This window comes from Nematostella vectensis, chromosome 2, assembly GCF_932526225.1.
Source record: "Nematostella vectensis chromosome 2, jaNemVect1.1, whole genome shotgun sequence".
NCBI lineage: Eukaryota > Metazoa > Cnidaria > Anthozoa > Actiniaria > Edwardsiidae > Nematostella > Nematostella vectensis.
In genome coordinates, this window is record NC_064035.1 from 14262529 (window position 1) to 14276073 (window position 13545).

At 40.9% G+C, this 13545-nt stretch overlaps 1 protein-coding gene and 1 long non-coding RNA gene across 3 annotated transcripts in view; one reads left to right on the forward strand and one right to left on the reverse strand.

The window, feature by feature from the left end:
- Positions 1 to 13545, reverse strand: part of LOC5521703 (tetratricopeptide repeat protein 21B) — a 34894-nt gene that overhangs the window by 1788 nt on the left and 19561 nt on the right. Inside the window, exons 24-39 of one of the 2 annotated variants that reach the window (XM_032366870.2) lie at positions 12789 to 12841; positions 12310 to 12395; positions 11073 to 11199; positions 10581 to 10646; positions 10166 to 10268; positions 9685 to 9795; positions 9289 to 9370; positions 8617 to 8699; positions 7875 to 7942; positions 7248 to 7310; positions 6739 to 6837; positions 6467 to 6527; positions 6032 to 6157; positions 4886 to 4999; positions 4102 to 4155; positions 796 to 852 (exon numbers count right to left, since the gene is read on the reverse strand). In XM_032366870.2, coding sequence (XP_032222761.2) covers positions 796 to 852; positions 4102 to 4155; positions 4886 to 4999; positions 6032 to 6157; positions 6467 to 6527; positions 6739 to 6837; positions 7248 to 7310; positions 7875 to 7942; positions 8617 to 8699; positions 9289 to 9370; positions 9685 to 9795; positions 10166 to 10268; positions 10581 to 10646; positions 11073 to 11199; positions 12310 to 12395; positions 12789 to 12841 — 1353 coding nt within the window. Of the gene's footprint in view, positions 1 to 795; positions 853 to 4101; positions 4156 to 4885; positions 5000 to 6031; positions 6158 to 6466; positions 6528 to 6738; positions 6838 to 7220; positions 7311 to 7874; positions 7943 to 8616; positions 8700 to 9288; positions 9371 to 9684; positions 9796 to 10165; positions 10269 to 10580; positions 10647 to 11072; positions 11200 to 12309; positions 12396 to 12788; positions 12842 to 13545 lie in introns of those variants that run through there. The other variant, XM_032366871.2, reaches the window with a different exon arrangement.
- On the forward strand, positions 1829 to 3544 carry LOC116604464. Its single transcript, XR_004291068.2, has 2 exons — positions 1829 to 2832; positions 3366 to 3544. It is a non-coding gene; the product is annotated as an uncharacterized LOC116604464 (long non-coding RNA).

Genomic DNA, 13545 nt, shown 5'->3' on the forward strand with positions numbered 1-13545 from the left:
CACGACTCCACAAGAATATAACAAAGGCATTCAATCCCATATACTCCCAATAATACAACACGACTACACAAGAACATAACAAAGGCATTCAATCCCATATACTCTCAAGATATTAAACACGTCTACACAAGAACATGACAAAGGCATTCAATTCCATTTACTCCCAGGGTATACAACACGACTCCTCAAGAACATAACAAAGGCATTCAATCCCATTTACTCCCAAGGTATACAACACGTCTGTAAAAGAACATAACAAAGGCATTCAATCCCATTTACTCCCAAGGTATACGACACATCTGTAAAAGAACATAACAAAGGCATTCAATCCCATTTACTCCCAAGGTATACAACACGTCTGTAAAAGAACATAACAAAGGCATTCAATCCCATTTATTCCCAAGGTATACGACACATCTGTAAAAGAACATAACAAAGGCATTCAATCCCATTTACTCCAAGGTATACAACACGTCTGTAAAAGAACAAAACAAAGGCATTCAATCCCATTTACTCCCAAGGTATACAACACGTCTGTAAAAGAACAAAACAAAGGCATTCAACCCCTATAAACTTTAAAACATATAGGGGAGCTACAACATAAGTTTACTGTTGGCCACGGATTAATTAAATAGGAAGCTAGCCTTTTGAACCCCACATAATGACATTTATGGTTATTTTTCTCATCCCCTTATCTTTAATATTTAACAAGAACTGTAGAGTGGCCCAGAGGGAGTTGAAATCAATGCGCAAACTAGATACGTAATGATGACGCAGCTATCAAGAACCATTTACCTTGTTGTATTGTAGACACTTTTTTAGCAGGTCACCTGACATATCGTACTTCCCAGACTGCAACGAGAAAGTCATATTAATAAAATCCATGATAGCGGAGCGCCGCGTAAGCGGAGCACCACGGGTAAAGATAGTGGTAAACTATGCGATAAATGTTCCCGGGGGCGGGAGGGGATTCCTGTGGATGCACCGTTCTGGTGGTTTGTCCGTATACGCAAGTACGTACGTCTGTTGGTGTTCCTACGGCCTCTAATTGGCCGAACGGATGTTTGCAAGGAATTTCCGTACCGTGTGTGATATAAGCGAGACATTAAAATTTCAGTGTGCGACCGAGTGCGATCACGTGGAAACCAGCCTTTAGGGACAGTATGTAAATCAAACCTCGGACGGACCATAAGTAGGACGCTTTTAAAATAAACTTTGATTCACAAGTGCCACAGTGCCCATCGTCAGTTGGACATTTTGGGCTCCCTGTGGGCGATTATGGCCGTAGGAGCCATAAAAATGGGTAGGGTAAAAGGAAGGTGGAAGTTCGGAATGTAGCCCCCATTGATTTTCTTCTAATTTTCCGTTCAAAAGTAGGGAGAGGGCACAGGCTCCCTTGGATCCACCACCACAAATACTGAATTCATGTGCATTCATCTGCCGTCTGCTTATTTATTCCCCCGTCCGCCCGTTCGTTCATTCATTGTTTTATTTATTTATTCATTCATTCATTCATTCATTCATTCATTCATTCATTCATTCATTCATTCATTCATTCATTCATTCATTCATTCATTCATGCATTCATTCATGCATTTATTTATTTTTTATCAACAAAAAGGAAAAAATAAACTTCCAAAGTGTACAAGGTTCACTTGCATATTGAGTTGAATTGGTGAAATAAAAAACAAATCTGCGTGAATAAAATGGGAACGTGGTGTGGACCGGTAATTGCACTCTAAAGCAACTAGTAAGGCGAGTTTTTCAAGAAACGACACGAATTTTTTTTAAAAAAAGACGTGTTTCGGTACAACGATATTTCGATATAATTTTTTGATCCGTTGCCATATCGTCATATGTAGGTTCCATGTTAAAATATTCACTTCGATTTGACTTCAATTCTGTGCCTACAAACTTTAATCAGACAACTTATTTCTCTATTCAAAAACTTGGTAATAATGGTGATCATGCACCAGTTACTTTACATTATGACGTGCATATATACGTCACACCTAGGAAGGCGGTTATGTATCTCTGTCCGTAATAGAGATATTATGACGTGTATATACGTCACATGTAAGACCTGAGGAAGTATCTCTGTTCGTAATATAGAGGTTATCAACTCAATAGAGGCGACACAAACATGGAGTAAAACCCTCGGGGCATATTTTTTGCTTGAAAAATAATTTATAAGTTTATGATGTCATTATAAGTTTTATTAAAGTAAGCGTTTTATCCTTCAATGACATGAAAACGAAATAGATGGGATCGTTAAAAAACGTCGGCGTAAAAGACTGACCAATGAAAAAAAAACTTTGCTAGCCTTTAGGACTTTGCTTAACGTGCCCGCTTTAGGAAGGTCCTAAGTCTCCCGTTTTAAAGTTGTCCGACATATGGAGGTTCCAGCATAGTTGACTAATTACTTTTCTTGGTAATTAACAAATTGCAATTAACTCAAGGCCCAAAATTAAATTCCTTGATAAAAAAATTAGTTGCAATTAAAAAAAATAACTTATGATATTCGTCATGGCTCGGACCCTGGATTTGTATAAAGGAAAAAGGATCTTTGAGAGCACTCAAACAGCGCAACTCTCCGCACCGCACGACTTTCATCAGAGCTCCGTTTAAGATGCGTATTTTTCTGTGTTCTCTGTTCGTGGTAGCCGTCATGACTCTAGTTCTTGCCTCGTTCGTCGAGAAGAGTGAGGCAGTCGCCGGGCATCTTCTAACTCGGCGAGGGGTACGATGTCGAACCAAGCACAGTCGCCGGAACAAATGCAACAAAAGGCGTAAAAATCCTAAAGGCCATCACTCAAAAGAGATATCGATAAGGTAGGACAGACTTCATACGCCACAGATTTGTCAAAGAGACATTTTTTTCAAAAAAGTACTAGGGGTTTAATTTTTTTTTCAAAGTTCATAATTTTTGACAGTGATGCCCAGCTCACCAAAAGCTGGTTTACCATAAGTTACATCAGGACTAGCGACGATCACCACATATTAACATCAGAAAATTTCAAACTATTTAGTTAATAAACCCCTTCTGGCGGCTGGGATATCGGCGGATAATGTCCAAGGATGAGAAATGGTACAAATAATAAACAGTTGGCCGAGAAGCGAAGCTATTACAAAAACAGCTTATGATATAAGTCATAGCTCGGACCCTGGATTTGTGCAAAGGGCACAGGATGTCTGAGAGCACTAACTCACGTATTTTTGTGTGTTCTCTGCTCGTGATAGCCGTTATGGCTCTCGCCTCGTGAAAGGAGTTTTTTATGTCATACTGTCTATTCGTTTCCAATGATGAGTTCCACCATAGAATCTTCTCGTCTTAATAGGAGGCTGATTTGTTTTCTTCGTTTCAGGTTATGGGGGCTGAGACGTGCCTGAATACCGGCAACCAAAAAACGAACGGGAAATACGGGACCTGTACAACCTCAGAGGAACAATCGTACTTCGACATTATTTTCATGCAAGCTGACGGGTCTGCTTGTTATCTACATACCAAATAATTAATACAGCAATAAATCATATACTTCAGTGAGTTGATGTGTATGCATGTGTATGGAAAGTGAAAGACAGGAATTGGCCAAAATAATGTGTGGGGTTTTCACACCCACTGAAATCGGCACTGAAAGACTGAATCCACCCACAGCTCCGCCACCCCCTTAACGCCCCGCCCTAATCCCATCACCCACGACTCCCCCAAGCAAGGATGACCTAAGAAGGGTGTGGGTCCCCGCCACCACCCCAACGCCCCGCCCTAATCCCATCACCCACGACTCCCCCAAGCAAGGATGATCTAAGAAAGGTATGGGTCCCCGCCACCACCCCAACGCCCCGCCCTAATCCCATCACCCACGACTCCCCCAAGCAAGGATGATCTAAGAAAGGTATGGGTCCCCGCCACCACCCCAACGCCCCGCCCTAACCCCATCATCCATGCCTCCGCCAAGAAAGGATGACCTAAGAAAGGTATGGGTCCCTACCACCCCCCCCCCAACGCCCCGCCCTATCCCCATCACTTACGGGTCCCCACCACCCCCCTCAACGTCCCGGACTTCTATGGAACACCGAGTCAGCTTATGCAGTAAAGCTTACTTGTATGTATATGTCAGCGAGTAACAGCCAGCTTCTTTCAAATTCTTCCGACTCCTGCCAAAAGACATTTCGACAATAAGGGACCTGCGCTTAGAGATCACGTGACTGTTCGTGTGGCAAACAAGCGCGCTCAGCCTTTTAGCGGCAAAACAACAGCAACAAAAAGCAACTTATTTAGCGCTTACGAAAAAAGCCAGAATTATTTTTTTATAAAGGGTTTAGTTTCATTTTTCGTTCTATGGTGTTACGAGCGCAGTCATTTCCGATTTTTTATTTGTTATATTATTTTGTTTTGAATTTGCCACCCAGAAAGGTCACGTGATCCCCTATTGAGGCAATTATCAAACCGAGGAAGGTTCCTGAAGTAACAATCTTAAATGAAATTTTAACCAAAAGTAAGCTTTGAATCTCGTTACGCCCTCTCACTCATATTTCTTTTGCCTGGAAGAGAGGAGGGGACGGGCATAAATGCTTAACGCCAATGTTACGTGAATTTTAGGGTGGCAAAATTTCGCTCCGGTTTTTGGAGACAAAATGACAAAACCAAAAAGCAAGTTATGTTCAATAAAATTATTTTATTCTCCTCTTCCTGGCGTGACGGCTACACAGCCAGATCGGAGTTTCTTCGGGGTAGGTGCTTATCCGGGAGGGCACTGTACGAAGTACGTTAAATTATGCCCAGTGGTTCATGTCACGCCAGGTCAGTGCATTTATCACATTGTTTGAGACTTGTTACACCTTAAACGAAATGGGGGTAGGGAGGGGAGGATTTACACTTGCGCACCTCAAAGGTCCAGTTCATTTTTGCAATTCTCTTGAGTTGGTTACGAGCCCGTGGTGTCTGTTTGAGATACATGTAAGCCGTGGCCATACCCAGTAATGCAGGGACATAATCACGCTGAAACAAGAAAAGATATCATTACAAGTGATCAATACAAATACGCCCTACAGAGCAAGGCCTTAACGTTAATAATAATAATAATAATAATAATAATAATAATAATAATAATAATAATAATAATAATAATAATAATAATAGTAATAATAGTAATAATAGTAATAATAGTAATAATAGTAATAATAGTAATAATAGTAATAAAAGTAATAATAGTAATAATAGTAATAATAATAATAGTAATAGTAATAATAGTAATAGTAATAGTAGTAATAGTAATAATAGTAATAGTAATAGTAGTAATAGTAATAATAGTAATAGTAATAGTAATAATAGTAATAATAGTAATAGTAATAATAGTAATAGTAATAGTAATAGTAATAGTAATAGTAATAGTAATAGTAATAGTAATAGTAATAATAATAATAATAATAACGTTTATTTAGGCCCATTGCAGTATACACTGAATTATGGGTCTTTCAGCAAAAGTTAGACAGCCAGCAATAAACAATGGAAAGAATATGCAAGTTTCATTGTTCTAACTGGTATTTCACAGTGACAAAGTGGTTGAGTCTGTTGGTGGGGCCAATCGACGGGTAGCAAGTCTGGCGGCCAGATTTTAGGTTGTTATTATGGGTAATAACAGATGGAAGTCTCACAAGATTGTTTATAACGTTGTTAAACGGTTTAGATTTTTCAACAAAAATCTTGCGAGCATTACTCCGTCTGTTAGTCAGGGTTTCGAGATGGGAAAGGGAAAGGGCTCCATCATAAGAGGTATTATGGAAAATGATGAGGCCTTTCCTTTGCACCATCTCAATGAGATCAGCTAAGTATTCTGGAAGAGCGGCCGATACAGGCGAAGCGTATTCAAGGATCGGACAAATAACTGCACAGTATACGTTAATTAAATCTAACGGGGGAAGGCCACTCCTCCAGAGTACCCTGAGGCCATAAAGGCGATTGAAAAGGTTGTTTGAAGATGGGATATACAATTGGAAATGTGCGAAGTAGAGAAAATAAAAGTTAAATTACCTCTGTGGTAGCGATTTCCATAAACTGTGCGAGCGCACGCTCTACATTTGGTTTAGCTTTGGTTGCCATCAGGACAGAGTTTTCAAGTATCCGATGCTTTAGTGGATTCAACTTTGGCCGCATTTCCTAGCAACAAAAATACAAAAATTAATTTAATAGATAAACACTGACATAATAATTGAAAGACACATGAGAACCAAATTAGGAAGTAAAACCGCGAGTAAATCCGTAAACATCACTGCCCGTAAATGGTGAATGACAAACGGATGAAATGCCAGTTTTACAGACCCAAAAATAGGACTCCGTTATAACAGCAATCTCTTTGATGTGTCTGTTATATAAAAGTACCACGTAACTTACATTTAATAACTTCTCTGCCAAGCGAACAGCCATCACTTTACTGTGTCCGTTATATGGGGGTTCCACTGAACTCACCTTTAACAGCTTCTCTGCCGTGCGAACAGCCATCATCTCGGAATCCTGTTTTTGGGCTGGACTGAAAAATGCCAGGGATAAGGTACAATGTTATTCCACAAAAAGAACCACATTTTTAAAATTGAGTTATTAGTTTTTGAGTTACTAGTTTTTAAGTTATTAGTTTTTATAACCCCGGATTAGCTTTTGCATACGCTAATGTTATTATTCAATTCCCCCTGGCTATTTAAATAGGAGTTTTCAGGGAGAGAGTTTCTCTGCTTAGGCAATACCTTGAATCGATTTCAACTGCCTCAAAAGTCTCCCCTCCAAGAGTCTCGTTATCTGGATTTAAGCATATCTCCACCATGTTATACACTGCATGCTCTCCCCTACACAGCAACGAAAGCAAGCAGAAAAACATTCAATTTCAAGCAATCAACGAATATATTACTGCGATTCTGATTTTGGGTGATTCCAAAATTCTAAAATGCTTTTCACTTCCGTCAATCAAGTTTTGAATTTGTTTGAACATGTTCCGTACCCTCTGATTGGTCATCGCATTACAGTGACATGGTTTGGTTTGAAGCCATCAAAGCCTAGGGCAATAAAAACAAGGCTTTTGACGGGAGTTAAAATGTATTTTGTCGTTGGAATTTATAAGAGTGAGTTTGCAGATTACTCGATGTAGCAGTACGTACAAAATGTAGGATTAGAGCGCAACTAGGAATAGTAAAGTTCAAAATGAATAAATACAACAATACAAGGACTTTACCTGGGTAGCTTGCACACACTAACTCACCAATGATTGTCTTTCCTGGCAATATTGAAGTGCTTCAGTGCACCTGTGGGATTTAGGGTGTACCTAAAAACAAGACAAAAAAACAAACAAAAATGCAATTAAAATGAAAGTAAAAGCTGGCCTTACCGTCCACATTTTCATTTGACAGTCATCTTTGATTCTATTTTACTCACAAGAAGTTATTTCCCAGTTAGCGGTCGCTAAAATGAAGTGCGCTCACGAATAACGAGATGACTGACAAAAATAATGTTTATCTTAGATTTCGGAATGGTCCTATAATAGGATTTTTTAGGATTACGCGTGATACTTAGGCTAAGTGAATCAAGTCGATTGTTTCATCTTCATTTGCATGCATTTGCATTGAATACGGCTCATGGATAATACGACGTTTGAACTAAGACTTAGCATACTCGGTTGACAATAAACTTAAAGTGCAAACATTTAATCAGTGCAATGAACACAAAATGACCCAATCAGCCATCGAGTGTTATTGATTAGACAAAACGTGATATTATATGCCACAAACAATACAAAAGTACATTTGTTGCAAACGAATGCATATTTTGCCGTTATGTATAGCAGAACGTGTAGAATAAACATGCCTTGAATAGGAGAAACCGGTCTTACCAGTCGTACAGGCCTTTGCAGTAGTTAAACCCAGCATCCATTGCTGCGCGAGGCAGGGCGTTCTCCGCCTAACCATGCGAAAACAGCTTCGTTAATGGCTAACAGTATAACGGCAACGATGACGTAAGATATTTGCTATGCTATTACTTCTATAAATGTATGTGTGCAAGAAAGGTAGAAGCATGTGTGCTACAGTTTTATATCTCTCTAAATGCATACGAGCAAGAAAGATAGGAGTATATGTGTGTAGTTTACATCTCTCTAAATGCATACGTGCAAGAAAGGTAGGAGTATATGTGTGCTACAGTTCTTACATCTCTCTAAATGCATACAAGCAAGAAAGGTAGGAGTATATGTGTGTAGTTTACATCTCTCTAAATGCATACGAGTAAGAAAGATAGGAGTATGCGTGCTACAGTTTTTACATTTCTCTAAATGCATACAAGCACGAAAGATAGGAGTATATGTGTGTACTTTACATCTCTCTAAATGCATACGTGCAAGAAAGGTAGGAGTATATGTGTGCTACAGTTCTTACATCTCTCTTAATGCATACGTGCAAGAAAGGTAGGAGTGTGCGTGTGCTACAGTTTTTACATCTCTCTTAATGCAAACGTGCAAGAAAGGTAGGAGTATATGTGTGCTACAGTTTTTACATCTCTCTTAATGCATATCTCAAAAGAAATGTGACAGCGTTGGCTGCATTAAATAATACTCATTTAAAAAAGTGTATAGTTTCTACCTGCTCCAGGTATTTAGGACACTCCTCTAGTTTCCCTGCTCTTCTGAGTAAGTCAATGAGCCGGGCAAGGGCAGTGTAGTGTCCTGTGAGTAAAAAAAAATCAGAAAGATGTTTGCGTACAAGTATTATACAAAAAAGGGGGGGCGTATTTATACAGAGTAGCAGCTTCAGGCTGAGCTGTTATGGATTCGGCCTCAATCCAAAAAAGTGTTTTAGATAATGGACTCACGCTCCCAAATATGCCTAATAGTTATTTATAAAATAACAGGGAAAAATAGTAATTGATAAATCAAACACAGTGCGCGCATCTCTGTGGGACTTGCAGCTTCTCGTTGGATATTCTTGCGAGCATCGGAGTTATTGATATTTCACGAGTGAGCGAAGCGAATGTGATGTATAGTTCTAGTTATTATATAGATATCGATAAAAAGGAAAACATTTAAATTTTAAATCGGCTTTATTAAAAAAGTCGAAAATATTACAATTCAAATATACCTCAAAGCTACTGATGTAAAATACCAGAATGATATAACCATCAATTGATCAAAAAGGGGATAATATTTTCACTAGTGAAGTTTTCACATTAGAGCAAACCTGCTATTTAATCGATATGATATAATAAAAAAATATTCATTATTAATAATCGATAGTCATAAAACATGTGTGCTGTACCTGGCTTGCGTTCGAGGAGTTGCTGAAAGTGATATGTGGCTGAGTCGTACTCGTTCTTCCGGAACATCAGGTCTGCCATCATCTACACACGTCAAAAAATCACAGCATTGTTTCCAGTTTACTTCCGGTCGGTTACGTAACAATCTCCGATGATTTTAAACGGAAAACACGAACAATATTTCAAAATTGTAAAAGCAGTGTGTCTATTGGCCGTTTCTTTGAGGAAATAAGGCCCCTGTATGAAAATTCCCAGTCTCGCGTTTTCTTAATTCAATACTCCAAAATCCCATTAACCATCTGGCGTTTCGAAGAATGGCTTCAGCATAGTTGGCAATGTTTCCACAGGACTATATTTGTCAATTGAATGAAACACGTCTCTCAGTTTTGATGACTTACCACGGTGGCTGCATCGTTATCAGGGTCAGCCTTGAGCAGCTGTACACACTGCTGCTGGCATGCATCGAGGTCATCTACAGTCAGGTACAACTTGGCCAGTGCTAATAGCGACTACAACACAAACACGACAGTCAGGTACATCTTGGCCACAAATACAACAGTCAGGTACAACATGACCACAAACACGACAGTCAGGTACAACTTGGCCACAAACACGACAGTCAGGTACAACTTGGCCACAAACACGACAGTCAGGTACAACTTGGCCACAAAAACGACAGTCAGGTACAACTTGGCCAGTGCTAGTGGCGACTACAACACAAACACGACAGTCAATAACAACCTTGCCAGTGGTAATAAAATAATAAACACTGCTTTTATGACCATAGCTTGCAGCGAATACAACAGACACGACAGTCAGGTACAACTTGGAACACTACTTGGACGTTTTAATTATAATTAGTACATGTAGGTAGCATACCTGAATATGCGTGTCATCATATACAAGTGCTTCTTTATAGAAGTTGATGGCTTTGTCATACTCGCGAGAGGCTGTGGAAATCTCGGCCATCTCCGAACAAATCCTGTAGTTCCCAGACAATAGAATCAGAAGTTTGAAATAAAAGAAACAGGCGTAAAAAATAAAACGTCGTCTGCGAGAACAGTCTTGTTTAAAAATAAAACATTGTGGTTAAAACTGAAAACAATTATAGTCGCTAGAATCACGAAAGAATAGTCGCTAGAATCACGAAAAGTTAAGGCTGATTTAGACTGCACGTTTTATTCGTATTAGACACGCCCTAGCCCTGAATTACACACTACGACTCGAGTTACAGAGGTGTCGCGGGCAAGTCGCATACGATCTTTCGTACTCGACATAGTGTAATTGTACTCACTTTGCGGCTAACTGCTTCTGTGCTAGTGCCGCATCAGGCTGTTCTGTCGTAACTCTCCTCAGAATTCTATAGCAATGTGTACATCAGTAAATACCAGATTGGGTGGCAGAAGGTGACGTTAAGTGGTGATGGCATACGTGTGCGGGGATGAGGCAGGTGTGTGGGGGAGGGGGGTAACCAGTTGCTTTGTCTACGTCTACGTCTGTAATGGGGAATGTGTGAAGGAGGTACAGTAGATGAAGAGGGGTGGGTAGTTGAGAAATGGTCAAAGGAAGGAAGATGAGTGGAGGAGGGGGAGGAGTAAAGGAGGATGGGGAGATTGGGTTGGGTGGAGAATAAATCGGAAGAGCGGGGAGGGGTGGGGAGGGGGATTGGTGTAGGAGGAAGAATGGGAAGAAGGGACTGGGTAGAGGATAGATGGGTGAAGGAGGGGGTGGGTGGAGGAGGGGATGGGTACAGGAAGACGTTTGGGGCAATGGTGTTTTTAGGTACCTGGTTTGTACTTCTTTGGCTTTTGTCAAGGTATTCATGGTCTGCTCAGTATTGTTGTGATTCTGGTGAACTCGTGCCAGCAACATCAACAGCTTCGCCTCATTTATTAACGACATCAGATCACTTGCTTCAAAGAAAGGTAAAACAAACTTATTGTCTTCAAAATCATTAAGCAAGGAGTCCCTTTGTACTGGACACACTAAGTTGACAATCATTTTGACAAGAATAGTATTTTAAACTATGGCGCCACTTGATTCAGACGTCAAAAGCGAACTGAAAGCATGAAAATCTTTTTCAACTCTAGAACAGCGTGCAAGGAGTTAAAAGCTTTGAATAATAAAATGTTATGTCAGGTAGAACATATATGTTATTTACAAGCTGGGAGGTCCGTATCGTGAAATACCGTGACTGGTGGTTGCACGAGGCGAGGTTTCGCTTCTGACCTTCGTCGATGTTCGTGAAGATTTTGTTCGCACATGATCATTCAAAAAACTCCATTTTGTATTTCCACATAACGCTTTTATCCTCCAGAAATACAAAAACTCCAAAGAAGACATTCCCTGAGTTTTGATACGTTGATACGTCGTTCTCAACTCGAATTGATCGTAGAAATGTCTTCTTTCGCTTTAAATCCTCCCACAGACGATAAGATATATTCACTAAAAAACTTCTCTTGAATGTGTATACGTTAAGCTGGTTATGCAGGTAAATTCCTAGAGTGATTTGTCGTTTTTCTTCGAATGAAGAGACAATTTGCTTTTTTTTTATCCCAAATAACTTTCAGCAAACTTGAAATTGTCGCTAGCATTGCAATATCATTATGGCGGGAAATTGTCAAAACACAGGGGGTTTGAAGCCGATTTTCCTTTAAGTCAATGATTCTAGATCAATAACAACAAATAAAACAATAACGACAAATAAAATGCCGTTTTAGTGTGAAGATCTATAACCTCGGGAGCAAAAATCCAGTTTTCGATGGTCATTTTACAAATCAACTCACTATTTCGAGCTTTGGAGGTGAGCGGTCCGGTATCGCGGGGTCCGGATCGTAGGATACCGGACCTCACGAGAGCCAATCAGAGCGCGCGAATTGATGGATACCGGACACCGAAAAAAAATAATGTCAGTAGTCCACCTTATCATCCCCCTTATGATACCGTCACTATCAGCTTACATGATTACTACTAGCACAGATAATTCTAAGCCTGATGTGTGAATAGAAAAGGCTATAACCTACCTTTCTCCTGCTCCAGGGCTGTGATGATGACCTTCTCTGACTTATCGTAGTTCCGCAGCCTAAGGTACAGCTCAGCTAGATCATACCTGGCATATACAAGAGACAAGCAAACTCACAAATAGAACACTTTACTCCAAGCTAGTCTGCCAAGTCTCCTATGCGGTCGCTAAAACTTCTGTCCCACAATACGCTTGTGAGCTCAAGAGCCTTGTGTGGCAGAGGTCACAACGACTTCTCACAACCATCTGGCATATGGAGGAAAAAGGGAAACAGAACAAATAGACAAACTCACAAATAGGACACAAATAGAACACTTTACTCCCAGCTAGTCTACCTAGTCTCTTATGCAGTCGCTAAAACTTCTGTCCCCCAATACGCTTGTGAGCTCAAGAGCCTTGTGTGGCAGAGGTCACAACGACTTCTCACAACCATGTGTTTATTATATTGATCAAGTCAACTTATAAAAATATACCATTTACCTGAGAAAGTTCTGCTGTCCGCTCTTCAGTGCAGCTTCATAATAGTTGATTGCCTATTGTTAAAGGAAACTATCAGCCAACCTCGGCTGATTTCAGGACACAGCATATACTGCTATCTCGCCCGCAATGCTGGCGATGTTTAAGAGGGGGCTTCTAACTAGCGACCATATTGGGTGCTCCCTAGCAGTCTTTTGGGGCGCTCGCTAGCATTCTTTGTGGGCGTTCACTAGCGATCTTTGCGGACGCTCACTAGCGATCTTTGCGGGCACTCACCAGCGATCTTTGCGGGCACTCATTAGCAATCTTTGCGGGGCATTCATTACCTTGCGGGGCACTCACTAGCGATCTTTGCGGGCACTCACTAGCGATCTTTGCGGGCACTCACTAGCGATCTTTGCGGCGCTCCCTCGCGATCTTTGCAGGATCTCCCTCGCGGTCTCTACGGGCACTCACCAGCGATCTTAGCGGACGCTCACTAGCGATCTTTGCGGGGCGCTCACTAGCAATTTTTGCGGGGCACTCACTAGCGATCTTTGCGGACGCTCGCTCGCGATCTTTGCGGACGCTCGCTCGCGATCTTTGCGACGGACTCGCTCGCGATCTTTGCGGCGGACTCGCTCGCGATCTTTGCGGCGGACTCGCTCGCGATTATTGCGGAGCTCTCACTAGCGGTCTTTGCGGGCGCGCTCTAGCGATCTTTGCGGGCGCGCTCTAGCTGGCTATGGACACCCGCAATACCAATTACTTGAAATACGTT